A 14,842-nucleotide genomic window follows, 5' to 3' on the forward strand; every position below is an offset into this window, starting at 1 on the left:
TCAGCCGGTTTTATCGTTTTTGTGTTTTTAATAACAAAGGAGTGCATGACTACGATTTTAGAGTATCAATAACAATTTATTCATTTCTGTGGATGTCAATAACAGCTTAAGATATCGAAAATCGCAAGTTCTTGTAAGAGAAAAAATATGTATAATTGTCAACCACAAAAAAAAATGCGAGAAAAACAAGTAATGAGTTTTCTCCACCGAAATTGATGATGTCGGTGGGTTATAGAGAAAGCAACCAAGATAAACGGTGCCAAGAAACCATTAATGAAACCATTAATGAATTTGAAGTTTGGTCCGGGAAGAAAGTTCAGTTGTTGCCCCACTCCCTCGGATAATCCATTACCATTTATGGACCTCCCTTTCCCAGCAAATTAAAGGTAAATGATATTTTGCTGTTTGTTCTATTCGATTTGTTCTTGTTTGCTACTGTCAATTCTGGGCATTGAACACCGTACGTTCATGATCTTAATTAATCCCATATTGTACAATAAGTGGATGAGGGGACTTGAATGGCATGAAAACACCGTTATATATAGTGCCCTTTGGTGGAGAAACTAACCAATATACTTGCATTAGTAGCACGAGACGTTACTATGGTGATGTATTCACGCCATACAAGTTTCTCCTCTGTATTTGTTAGGACTTTTCTGAATCGATAATTTTTTTGTTTGAAAGGATGAAACAAAGAAACATCAACGAAAATGAAAAACAGGACGAACTCAAGGTCACAAGCATGGGCAGCAACTGCAAAATCTAGAACATGACCACCAATAATAAGCACTACCAGCCGCGCCTAAAGAAGCGAGGACATTAGCAACTTGATTACCCTCCCAATAAATATGTGTAGAAAACACGCTCATCTGACCAATGCGCTATAAAAAATTGTTCCAATCGACCAAGAGAAACCGAGGAACTGATATGCCTTTACATTCTAGCGGTGATACAGATTTCGTTTTCTCTATTATAAATCCCCATATAATCACTCAGATTTTAATTTGAAACTATCATAATTCCATATTATCTGAATTTCATTGGATTTAGTGTTGGAGAAGGAAGAACAAGTCGCATTCTCCTCCTCTCCTCTTTTGTCTTTTCATATTTTTGTCTTTGCGTGATGACGTTATTTGAGTCACATTCAGAGCAAATTATATATAGTCACTTTCATCTTCATCCACAGTTAGAAAACTTCAGATCATGTCCTCTAAACGTTGTTGATTTATTTTCTTTTACATTTTGCCTAACATTGTTTCAACTCCCAATTTGAAGGTCTTGGCAAGTCAAGATGAATCTTATCCACAATTTTGCACAATTAGACAAATAAAGGTCATTGAATCTTTTTCTATATCCACTTCTCTGTGATTTTCTCAACTAGATGCGGTGGTGTTTTTTTGGTTCCTAAGTCCATCTCCAACTTTTGAAGTAAAACTCAAATTTTAAGTTTTAAATTTACCCAAACTTGCTCCAACATGAGATAAATATGAGTTTTTGACCAAAAACTCATTTCTGGAGCAAATATAGGCCATGATTCCTCTCGGGTTAGTGAGGTTGGCCCTCCATATATATGTAACTTTTTGTAGTTTTATATTTATAAATTCATTGAACCTAACGAATAAGATCTAATATGATTAAATCTAGCGGTAGAAAAAAAAAATCTAATGATTCAAATTTAAATCTAACGGCTAAAGTAATTAAAAAAATTATTTTATGTGTTTCATATTCTTTCATAGTGTTTCACGAGTTTTTTGGTGTTGCTTTAGTAATTTTCCAATATTTATCGAAATCTAAATATTTTTAGATTAAAATGTTTATAAAATTAAATTAGGATAGTCTATATTTTTTTTTAAGTTACTTTAAGAAAAAAAAAATTATCATAAATTCATTCTTTAGTAATCTCGAGCTAAATTTAACCCATAAAAATTAGAGGAGAAAAATTATTTTTAGGTTAAAACCTAAATTGTCTAGATTAAAAATTTTAAGTTTTAAAATTGGAGATTGTCTAATGGTAGGGATGCCTTTAAAGAAGAATTTCTATTATTTTTATAAAAATAAAAATTAATTGTAGGGCTCATACCATATCAAATCAATTAAACATTTTCTTATCCACTCCCACTCCCACAACATCCTTTAATTGAGAGCAACTATCTCGATTTGACATTTTGTCCTTTCAATTTTCAAGTTGCTGAAACCGATGACTGGTTTTATGTTCAACACTCAAACCCTAGCGGGCATGCCCTTGTCAGTTGTCCTTGGGTCTCTTTGGTTCTTCCATATTTATATCATCTCATGGACATAAAGTTAGAGGGATTAAATTTTTTAAATCAGATTTGCAAATCAAATAATATGGTTGTAGATAATTGAATTATTAATTAAATGTCAATTAAAAATTTAATCTCCCTAACATCCATTAATTATTCATTTCCTTAATTAATTAGTTCATCATACTTTTACATCGTAGGTTTCAGAGTAAGTGTCCATTAGTTCTAATCGGCAAGGCAATGAGAGTGATAATCTTTTTAATAAGCTTTTTTAATTTATTATTATTAAGGGGAAGTTTTGATCCGGAACGTATAAGTGGAAACCCAACACGCTATACACTAGAATATTAGTTCAACCCTAACTATGAAAAACAAGTGATTCGTTTCATGGGTCTCACCAACTAAGAATGACAACTAACCATATGTGATGGCTCCCAAGTCCATGTAAAATATAAGTAGATAACCTGTACAATTCAGAATTAGAATGAAATAAGATCCTTCTCTAATGCAATGCTCTACCTATGAGCTATGGTTATTATAGTCAAACCTCTAATGTGATCTCTTGTGCTCATATGATTCTTTTTAAGACTATTGAGTTACCTCCTCCTAATGTATAGATCATTAATATAAGAGCATCTTCAATGGGTATTTAATTTTTATTTTGTCAAATTCTTAATTAATGGCTGATATGGCATTTCGAAGCATGATGTCAAATTTCTTTATATTTCAAACGGGTATGTTAGTTATTATTTTACTATCATATAGAGCCCACTTTAAAATAAAATACACAGTAAATTATTTTTAATGCTTTATCTTGCAGTGGATTATGAGCCCCACTAATTAAAAAATAAATAAAATAGAAATGAAGGCAGCGTCAAAATTGGCACTAGAGGTCTTGCTGCCATTCTATCCAGGTCAGCTAACATAATGTTCGGTTAGAGTAATATTTATTGTCAAAAGTAATTAGTTGGCACTCCACCTAAGATTTGGCATCTCTTTTAAAGATGGTCTAATGGCATTATCCATGGACTCACCAAAGAGATTTGCGAATTAATTTATGTTGATCTTGCTCGGTATAAGTTTACGGACTAGTTGCAACATAGTCCTAAGCAATTTATCAAGCTTTTGATTGCTTTTAGGGCATACTTTCAACAATAATCATACCCAATGGTTAATTCATTTTGTGTCCTAATCCAATCCCGCTTTCCCTTTTAAACTAGAATGCCGTTGTATAGAAAAAAATTTATAAGTTTGTTACTCTATTCTACACATATTCATTAATTTTGTATTTGCAACACTTTAATATGAATCAGTTTCTACAACTCCAATATCGATCTATTTGCACAATTTGAATTCAAAAGTGCTTACGCAAATTTAATCCGAAAAAATGTTTTTACAATATTTAATCCAAAATTTAGTCTCTATACCATTACTTTTTTTGTGGTTCACATTTCAATCCTAATCCAGGTGTTGTGCATAAACCAACTCTTTGACAAGAGTCCTAAGGCCATGTCCAACCAACCTGATCAAAGGATCATATGGCTAAAAATAACTTGAAATGACACGAAAATGATATCCAACCGAAGACTAGGCCTAAGGCTTGTGACTAAAAAGTTCAGCCACGTCCGGACCACCAAACCCAAACATGTGACTAAAAAGTTCTTGACCCAAACATATCCTCCTAGTCTTTCTCGTATTTCAGTCTCACCTATGTTTTGTTCCCAAGTGCCAGTTTTATTTTCTTTTATCTAAAATAAAATGTTGTTTTCTTCTAAATTATCATGTTTGAAGTGCTTTTATCTAGAATGTTATGTTATAAAAAAAATTAAAAAAAAAGTAACACTAGTGGACCGTGGACCTAGCAGCAAAGCTACCATGGGCCAAGGTTGCAACCTTTTCCCCACAAAACAAAACAAAACATCTGCAAATAAAAATAAATACACACATTCACATTTTTACATTTCAACCGTCAAAATGATTGTGTACCCACAACACAGATCCTAATTTTAGCATCCAAAGAGATTGGAACGAGCATGTGGCTGATCCCCGCGATGTTAATTTTATATTTCCAGAAGAGAGCAAGTTAAACAAACACGCAGGGCAACAGCAAAACTCGGTTAAATTTTTCTATATTTTCTTCTTTTTTCCCCCAAAAGAAAATCGACTATTTCGACTCCTACACTATTTTGATAATTTGATGATCATGTGAGGTTCTAATAATACAAATGTACATCCAATCATAACCTATACAAACTTGAAGCACTTTTAATCCATCACCCGTCTTCCAAGGGCTTCAACCAGCATCCATGGATTAGAAAACGGTTATTTCCAACCGTCATCAGGATTCAGAACCCACCTAAATTGGTCAATCCAGTACATAATCAGCAGCGGCATCCGGTGATCCGAGAACTAGGGCAGCTTCAGCGATTCTAAATGCCATCGTCGCTTTATAAGTGACTAGATCTGCATTCTGAATGAGTAACTGAGCCCGTTGCCGTTTGCGGATGGCAAATTCCACAGATCTCTCGGCCGCATCTTTCGCTTCTTCAACTTTAACCACATCATTCTGCTCTTGCATCACATCTTGTTCCACAGCCATAGCTGTGTATCAATACAAGCTCAGATACATAGTTCTCTTATTGCACAAGCTCAGATATACAGTTCTCATATACTTAAAAGCGAAGCTGAGAAATCAGATCTTTTACAGAAACACAACAGATGCATTCTGCAATTGCCCTTTAAGAAGACAAACTGAACGGGTTCCCAAAAAAAAAAAAAAAAACAAAAACAAAAAACTTCTGATTCACGGGTATATAGAATAACAGCACAACAAGCAGACATCAGGTTTCACATTATGATGGATTCTAAGAGCAACACACAACAAAAGTTTATGCGGGTACGTATAAAAACTTCAAATGGTTTCAGAAGTTTGAGCCCTCACATGATATCAAGTGTTTGTTGCAGGTACTGGGATGCTGATGAATTAATTAAAATTCAAATGCCAATGCCATGTAAGCTACCCTGTAAATTTATATTAAAAAGGATAGTAAAATTCACTGTACCACTAGGATTGGGCAATAAGAGATTTAAATTACCTTGCAAGAAACTTGGTTGATTTCCTCTACCAGATTGACTTGGTTGTCTCTTGAATGATCTTCTCTTGCGCAGAATAGGCTTTGGATCTAGTAGAGATCTCTTCGATTGATTCGCCTGTTAAAAAAAGGGGTCATTAACGCAGACAACCAACCTAATTATCAGAATTTACATATGCAGACCAGATATACGCCGGAAACTATTCTAGCAAAAGAAAAGCATTCATCAGCAAGTTCCAAAAGTCTTTTCTTGACATAAACAGTGATCTGATTACAGAACACAGGAACCAATGCTTCCAATGAAAGAAACCACATTTAAGTGAACTAAGATAACTGTTCTATTGATTCCAGGTTCTTAGTCACATTTAAGTGCACTCAAGGGGTTGTATACCAATGAAAGAAGTCAGGAAGTATATCCGAGTTCATTCAAATACAATTTTGCGGATTAAAATTTGGGAACCACATATTCCAACTAAAACTCACAGCCAGTTGAATAGAATTGCATTCCCACTTTTCTCATTAATGGCAAACTGCATAGAGAATTAAAATGATGATGCTCAGCATACCGAACTTCTTATTATTGAAAACAATGGTAAAAAACTGGTTTATCTTGCTTACAATAATCATCAAATAAAATTATCTACCACAGTAAATTAGAACAATCAGAAACACAGATTAGTTATTCTAATAACAGAAGTATTCCCTTATCTAACAAAGAAACAAGTTCAACTACAAGAATTTGGCAAGGCATTAAGATACCTATCATATATACACCATAAATTGAGATAGATGTATTGCCAAAATAAAACGCGTAATCTGAACCATAATGTGACATGTACCTGGAACACCCTAAGTAGCGATGATAATCGCTTCTGCTTCCGTTTATCCATCCAATAACTATATACAGCCTCTATAACTTCCCTCTTCATATCCAGACAAAGATTAGCAGCTGGATTCTCATCAGAGAAATTATATGGTCTATAATAAAATGCCTTCTCAATCGCATCAACAATTAATTCATACTTATCCTCGGAAACTAGGTCATCAAGTTTATCCTCAGCAAAGTCACTGTTGAACTTCTTCAGCCACCCCTCATCATCAGAGTCCATATCATAATTTGCATTTCTCTTTGCCATGGCTCTAGACAGCTCATCATCATTCAGAGATATGTATGACTCTGGTCTGTGGAAAGAAGTACGGTGACTATCCGCATATCCTGGGACTTCATACACACCGGGCACAGGGATGAACTTGAGAGCTGGAGATGGCACAGACCGATCAGAACACTCCTTGTAAAGGTCCTTGAATATATACCAATCACATGGATTGGGAAATTCTAGCTTCCAATTATCCCCATTATCCGCAGGCCACATTATAACATTCGTAACACGGTTTTTAGAGCAGGGCCTCATAACTTTCTCTGCCTTGTAGGTGTATCGGCTTAATCCTTCTTTCTTGACCACAAGAAGCCATTCTCCAGATGAAGAGATTTCTAACATGACAGTTGCTCCATCTTCTTTATAACATTTGTCCCCTTCAGTGATCAGTACATTCACCGAGCAGCGTGCAGAATCTAAATCCCGTGTCGATCTCTCCATGGTTGAACTGTCTTCTTTCAGGTTTCCTACAGGAGAAGTTGGAAATGTCTTCCTACGCTTATTAATAGATGCTACAGAGGAAAAAGGGAGGCCGTTCTTCCTAATACTGGTTAGCTCAGAAACTAAGGCTCCATTGGGCTTTCGTGAAGAAACCAGCGACGGATTTCTAGTTCGCCTTCTCCTCAACGAACTCCTCTTCTGAACACCACGCGAATTTAAACCATTCCTATACAGTGTGTTTCTATAAGCTAATTTGGGAACTCTTGCACTAGAATGCCAAACCGGCGTGCACTCAACTTCTTCGTCATAGTCATCATCACTTTCATTCCCATCAATCTGATTATTTATAGTTGGCTGACATTTATATCTGAGATGGATAATGGTATGCATGTCCATAAAACAAAAAGGAACTGCAGAAAAGTCCACAGAAAACAATGGGATAAACTGTTTTGACCCAAATAACTTGCAAATTCCAGAGCTCCTAGTACAAGATCGAACCTGAAACACATTTGAAGAAATCGAAAACTAGATCAAACTAATGACCAACCAGATACCACACCTTCTCAACCAAATTTAAATGTGGTAGAGAACCGCCACTTACCCGCGAGAACTGAATGCCACAGGATGAAAAAAAGCTACCAATTGGCTCTGATGCAAGGAAATCAGAAAGCTCAGTCAATCCCAGACTGGCCCTCGTCATGTACACCAAAACCGAATACAAAAATCGAGTAGCCCAGTATCTCCTACTGCACGAAGACTCAATCGAAACACAAAACACTTCCCGGGACACAAAACCCACATGGGAATCCAACTCCCCGTTCACCTTCCTCCTCTGCCTCCGAACAAATCTCCGCCCATACATTCTATCATCGGAACCACCATCGTTCTCCACATTCGCGGTGCCGCGCTTCCTCTTTCGGGTATACACAATCCCATACATCCTCTTCTCTTTAACTTCATCAGCCAAAAGCTCATTACTTTCAAGCTTCTTCACCACTGGAACTTCCAGAACGACGGCGTGTTGTTTAGGACTCCGAATGTGGTTGTTCCCGGGCCATCTCTTGTTCTTTAAAGAAACAACAGAATCACTGGCATGGCTTTTCATGACTTTAAGCCAGTCCTCATCGCCACGGTGGGCCCTCACCAGCTTGGACTCGGACGATTCGGGCCAGAGGCGGCGGCCGGACCGCAAAACCCGAGCCCCGTCCACACCGCCCTTGGCCATCGCCATCCCGAAAACCCTCGTGGTCCGCCTCATCTCCACCGATGGCATTTCCGTGCTCAGATTCCAGAGCAGTACCACTCTGGGCGCAGCACTCCTCTTTCTCCTCCTACTCGACTCGCCGAGTCGCCGAGTCGCCGAGTCGCTCTCCGAGTTGACTCAGTCCCAAACTCGGGGCGGGACCTTTCAACCAAAGAACGGGACGGCGACGGGGGTCTCATGGTGGGGCGCCATTCTCTCGGAGTTGGGGAAAACTCGGAACTCTATACAGTCAGCCTGTCTCGGGATTCAACTCATTAAAAAAATTTACAGATTTTTCTTGAGAAAATTACTGATAACAAAAAATTAAAAGAAAAAAAGTGTTTGGCGGTTGAGAAAAACCAGAGAGATTAACAAGTACAGAAAATTAACAGAGTACAACACAGAAATACATATAGAGAGAGAGAGAGAGAGAGACTAATTTACAGGAGACACTCACAAACCAGATCCAAAACTTAGAGAGAGAAAGTAGAGAGAAATCGATTGGATTTTTGAGGAGGAGAGAGAGAGTGGGAGGGGGGACTGATATCGGCTACGACGGCTAGGGTTTATGATAAAAAAAAACCACAAGGGTCAAGAGGGGAGGAACCAATCGCCGACTCGAGTTAACCTTTGGATGGTAAATCAACGGTTGCGAGTGCGAGTTGGATGGTAAATCAACGGTTGGGATTGCGAGTTACGTGTTGATTTTATAGAGATTCGACGGCTCCAATGGGAAAAACGAAAGAGAGAGAAAATGGGAGAGTGGGTGTACCATGTGTGAGAACAGGGAGGGAGAGAGAGAGAGTTGGTTGATATTTTAACGTCATGAGGGTGGATAATTACTGAAAGGGGCTTTGAAGTGACGTGGGGATAGTGGGGAATTTAAATATTTGTGGGTTTGGGCCTTTTGAGGCGGCAAGGGATTTCGCATGTTCGCGATTTAAATTTTGTTACTGTTGTAAATCTTAAACGGGTAAAGAATTTGAGGAAATTTTACAATTATCTAATGTTGAATGATACGAAAAGGGTTTTTATTATTAATGGTCGTTGAAATTGATTTAACACATTAAGACAGTTATTAAATTAAAATTTGATTAATATAGTTTTTGAAAATAGGTATCATAAATTAATATAGTCATTCTGTTACAATTGTGTTAAAATTCTGTTATGTACTGATGTGACACATAATTGAATCTCATAAATTTAGTTAAATATTACCATATGAATTAGAAAATATCTAAATAATTTTTTATAATTAAAAACTTAAAAATAAAAAGAAGAAGATCGTCATCTTCTTCCCCTCCCTAAAAACCCAACCCCGACTCCTGCAGTGACACAGCCATTAACCCAAGCCCTGTAAAACACAAATGCAATTACCATATGCATATACCCCCACACCTACCTAGCATTGACCGCCAAACCCACCACATTCTCACCACCAATGTCTTCCTCTTCCTCCTTCGCTCCCAACCTCTCCCCGCCATCCAATGAAACCACCACCACCTCCACCCTCACCTGTCTGATCACTCCAAGCCTAACCACATGCCTCCCCTAGCCTACATCTCTCATCCTGTGATTGGATCGGCACCGTTAGCTCCAACCAGTCCAATCGGTTGCACCCTCGTTCTCGCGGTCCTCGTGCTCTCCAATGCTGATAATCGAACTAAAACCTCTTTGGTGTCGCTCACCAAAAGGTGTAGTTGACAAGATGGTGTGGGGTTGTAGTGGTTGCTCTATGGGAGAGGAAATAAGATGGTGAACATTCATCTTTCTTTTTCTTTTTTCTTTTTTTTTTTTGTAAAAATAAAAGGTTTTTTTATTATTCAAATATTTTTTTTATTCATGTGGTAATATTTAATAGATTTGTGGGATTCATTTGTGTGCCACATCAGCACTTAACAGAATTTTTAACAAAATTCTAATGGAATGACCACATTGATTTGTGACACCCATTTTCAGGAACTACATTGATCGATTTTCAATTTCAAGGACCATCTTGATGGGAGGGGTCAATTTCAGGGACTATTTGTGAGAAAAAAACCCATACGAAAATAATAACTGAATTGAATTAGAAAATTTAAACAGTTTCAAATTTAACGGCTAAAATATTCGTAGCATTGAATGATAAGTACTATTGAGTCACAATCTAATATTACTTGTCCTCTATTATTTTTAATAAGAATTTGAGTCATCCATAGAGGTGCAATTCTTGTTGGGTCAACTTTAACACGACTTTTAAACTGATTGAGCAGGTTTTTTTTATTTTTTTATTATTATTATACAAAGGGAAGGGTTTGAATTAGGGGTGGGGCACGAGCCAAGCCCAAATTTAAAGGGACCAGATCGGGCCTCTAGGTATTGAGTTTTGATGCCTAACCTAACTCGGCCTGTGTGAACAGACCGAATCCAACTATATTTTTTTTTCTTTCAAAAACACATTATTTAAAATAAATAAATAAAAGAGATTGTGAACTAGTGAAGGTACATATTCATTGTGCAGAATACAGAAGCACAACAACACATATTACAATTACATAATACAAAAACACATATAATTATTCAAATAACATCTTAATTTCATAGTTCGAACATCACAAATTGAAAATTACATATTAGTTCTGTAATAACATCCAAAACCACAAAATTACATCTGAGATATCTAAAGTCCATAGATTAACCTCCAAAGTCCAAATTCAAATCAACATCCAAATCCAAAATAACATCCATAACCATTAAATTCGTAATGACATCCACATTAACAACCAACATGACATCAAACATCCAACATCATTCCTCACTAAATTTGTAAGAAAAAAAATAAAATCAACATGAGCTCCAACATCCAATATCGTAGTATCCTCATTGAAACTTGAAGTGTATTCATTTGAGTTTAAAATAAGGAGTTGTTATTGTCACTCCAAAAATATCATTTTGCACTCTAAACTTTCTATAATTAGAAAGAAAAATACATTTGTGAGAAGTGTAGAATGAGATTTTGAAATGCTAATAATAGTTCCTTAAAATATTACCATAATTCCTTTATTCTTTTGAGTTGGTTGAGCTTCACTTTCAAAAACACTTGAGCGACTTGTACTTGTAGTAATTACTTTTCTATTTTTATGCTCTATAAAAAAAAATAAAAGAAGCACATTCACAGTTAACAAATAGAAAACAAAACAATTTAGAATAAACCAAACTACACAAAACAAAATAATTACCGGCTTCACACTCTTTATAAAGTTCAATTCTGACACACTTGCTTCATACTCAATGTTGCTAATGTCTTCACTTCTTATCCAATTTTGGAGGCATATCAATGACTCCACTGTTTTAGGAGTGAGAAATGATCTAAATGGATCAATTTCTCTTTCCTATGCTAAATGCAATCTCACTAACAATTGTTGACACTTGAATAGCCAACATATCTTTCGCTAGCACAACAACTGTGGGATATGTGCTTCTCCTGTTCAACTTCCACCATTACAAAATGTCAAAAGTTTCACATTGCGATACTCTCTATTATGTCAAGGAGATATATATCCACCTCAGGTGCAAGCTCAATATCTTCGGTGTCTTCTAGTTCTTTCTTCCAATCATCCATCATTTGACTAAATATCACCAATTCTCTTGTTACACTAGGAAGTAGTTCTTTTTACACTTGAAGGACTTGTGTAACAATTGAAGCTTCTTTACCTCTTTTTTTTTCTTTTTTGGTGGTGTTTGTGAACCAAAAGCTTGTTGATCATATTCATCACACATTGCCTTCATCAATGTCATCGCCTTCATTGCTTCTTTTTTCAACCTTTTTTTTGGAAAGCTTCAATTGCTTTCTACAAAATTGCAAGAAGTACCTCAACTTGAATCGTGGGTCTAAGATAAGGGTAATTACAATGATTTGGTTCATAGACCCGATTGAACCAAAATACTTTTGGTATTTGGTTCTCAAGCTCATTGTCATATCACATAGTATTGTCTTAGCACCTCCTCGAGTTTACATATATATTGGCAATAAAACATCTTATTAATCTCGGCCTTATGGACTGCTATATTAGATGTTGGATGCTTGCTTTCACTCACTTTAATAATGACTAAGTAGAAGACCTTCAAAAAATTCACAAACAATTCTACAACCTCCCAATCTTTCTCCATAGGTGGTCAACCCTACCTGTACTGTTAATTATCACTTCTTCTCCGTCATCACAGTAATCATTTCATGTGAAATAGTGCGATTCTAGCATCATGTATGTATTATTTCACTTAGTAGACGCATTGATAATAATTAAACCCCCTAATATTCAACTTCTCATTCTCCACACATTTCTTGAAACAGACAAACCTTCAGGGGCTTGATCTCATATATCTCATAACATTCTAATTGCATCCACACTGTTATCTATTCTTTTCAACTCATCTTTAACCATCAAGTTAACAATATGAGTCAAACACTTCACATGCATAAACTTGCCCTTCATAATGAGTTTGCAATTAGGTCATTTCTGTATTTTATGGACAACATACTCAATTGTCACCTTATTAGCCAATGCATTGGCAACTGAGATACACATCAAATTTTCAGTCCCCCACTAAATCAACTTCCCTATTTCTTTGCCTTCATGATTTGGAATCAAACAAAAGTTTACAATCCTTTTGTGCATATTTCATACATCATCCACAAAATGAACAGTTAGCACCAGTAGTTCATCTTTTGGACATTTGTCCGTGTATCATTGGTCAAACTAACTCTATGCTTCTGTATCTCATTTCTCCGAAGAAACGACCTAGTTGGTGGATCAGAACCTTCACCATCCTCATCATAATCCTCTACTATCCCTTCAATGAAAAGGCCATTGGTTTTGTTAGGGATTTCTGCACCAGGAGGTTGACCGCCAAGACTAAATTCTTTTTCTCAGCATGTCGCGCTTGTGGCCCCAAGTGTCACATCAACATAAGGATTATGTGCCTGTGACAAATCATTCTATCTTGGGTTCTAGATTGAAAGGTTGGTCGTTGACTTTCCCATGACTGCTTTCTTTTTACTAACTGTGTCTCAATGGTCATAAACTTCGTAGCTTTGACACTGGGTCTTAACGAGCGTGCCAAAATGTTGACCCTAAAAACTACTAAGCCTACGTGGCACGCAGGCCAAGTAACTAATGAGCTAACTACGTCCTTTGGTTATGTGCGGGGCATGCCAACTCAACGGCCGAGCTCGGCTGGGGGGTAAAATGTGTTAATGTTGCGTTGAGTACGCTGCTGACTTCTTGATCTTGCGACTGCGACTGAGGAAGGAACACGTCTCGGCCTTCGGGTTTTAGAGCCTGAAGACAAGGCTGCTAGTTTTGTTAAGTTCAATATCAGATTCGACTTTTAATGTGCCGAATGTAATACCCTAGTAACACCTCACTTAGCCAAGAAGGCTGATAAGATGACCTCTACTAACAAGGACTTGTAAATCCTTGTCGACCGAGACATGGATAGGTAATCAGTCAACTTCGAAGCAGTGCTGTTTATCCAAACTGAAGGTGCTCGGCTGACTCTACGACAAGCAATGCTATTTATCCAAACTGAAGATGTCACCGGTTGCCTTCACAATGTTGTTTATCCAAACTGAAAATGTGTTGACGGAAAAAAGAAAATAAAAATCTCAAAGTTGTTAAGAGGTTTCGCGTAGAGTGAGAATTTGCGGAGGGCAATTTGTGTGTTGAATTGGATGGGGTTTGAATGTATGCTCCCTCCTCTATTTATAGTAGCGAAACCCTTCATAGCCGGGCTAAAATCATACTCGGATTATAACTTCTCAACCTAACTTGATTAGGTTTTAGCCAATCTTAACTCCAAAAGGACTTTAAACCGAGCTAATCATCAAACCAGATTCATCTCCTAAGTCTCAGTTTCCTTAGCCTCTTAAGACTACTCATTGCACTGGGTCTCAACTACTTCATCCTTATCTAAACCAATTCGTCCTGCAATAGGATTCAGCCGATCCTGACTGGACGGCCCACAATGATTGGACGGCCTATGATAATTCTAGAAGAAAATTATTGTGCCGAGAACAACTCCTAGCTCAGCCCAAAATAATATTTTGGGCCCAAACACTTATAGATGGATCTTGGAAGATAGTGTCAAGGGTGTTTCTCAAATAAGTGAAGGCATTAGGACGCGTATGTCCAAAAAGTACAATGAGTTCTACAAAGGCCCCACTCCACCGAGCCCTAGAAACCACAAGTTGTTTTCATGATGGAAAAAAAAAAAAACCATCTTCATCCAAGTTTGAATAAATGGCATCAAGCTGTGATAAGGGCTGAAAGGAGATATGAAAGCGTAGCCAATCTATACAACGAAGTAAGTGTTTTCACAAGTTCTTTTAAATATTTAATTATATTACATTTAATTTTATAAATTAATTTCCTTTAATTTTTGTAATTATATTTTCTAGGAACGCCAAGCGGAGCAATTGTATATGGATGACATGAAAAAAAACCTTTACTCATCAAGGTTGTTGGGAAATTTGTAAAAGGTGTGTGTTATTTCAAGATTCACCTCAAGAAAGATTTGGTCCTATGCTGATGTTCGGAAATGTTTCCTCAAATACAATTGGGGATGAACAAGTATCTCCTATCATTGAAGAAACAAGGCTATAAAATC

General features: G+C 36.8%; 1 protein-coding gene across 2 annotated transcripts; it reads right to left on the minus strand.

The window, feature by feature from the left end:
• Positions 1-4,367: 4,367 nt before the first annotated feature.
• On the minus strand, positions 4,368-8,746 carry LOC137747256 (uncharacterized). 2 transcript variants are annotated; one of them, XR_011069934.1, is made up of 5 exons: positions 7,556-8,746; positions 6,196-7,452; positions 5,360-5,474; positions 5,206-5,285; positions 4,849-4,865 (listed from the first exon to the last, which is right to left on the minus strand). XR_011069934.1 is itself a non-coding variant. In XM_068487329.1 (4 exons), the coding sequence occupies exons 1-4, from the start codon at positions 8,225-8,227 to the stop codon at positions 4,630-4,632; spliced, it is 2,280 nt and encodes a 759-aa protein (XP_068343430.1). In that variant the 5' UTR covers positions 8,228-8,743; the 3' UTR covers positions 4,368-4,629. The 2 variants fall into 2 exon arrangements, 1 of the variants encoding a protein (XP_068343430.1); XM_068487329.1 differs by lacking the exon at positions 5,206-5,285 and having other exon boundaries at positions 4,368-4,865; positions 7,556-8,743.
• Between the last annotated feature and the right edge of the window lie 6,096 nt (positions 8,747-14,842).

Source organism: Pyrus communis, chromosome 10, assembly GCF_963583255.1.
Source record: "Pyrus communis chromosome 10, drPyrComm1.1, whole genome shotgun sequence".
In the NCBI taxonomy this organism is placed as follows: domain Eukaryota; kingdom Viridiplantae; phylum Streptophyta; class Magnoliopsida; order Rosales; family Rosaceae; genus Pyrus; species Pyrus communis.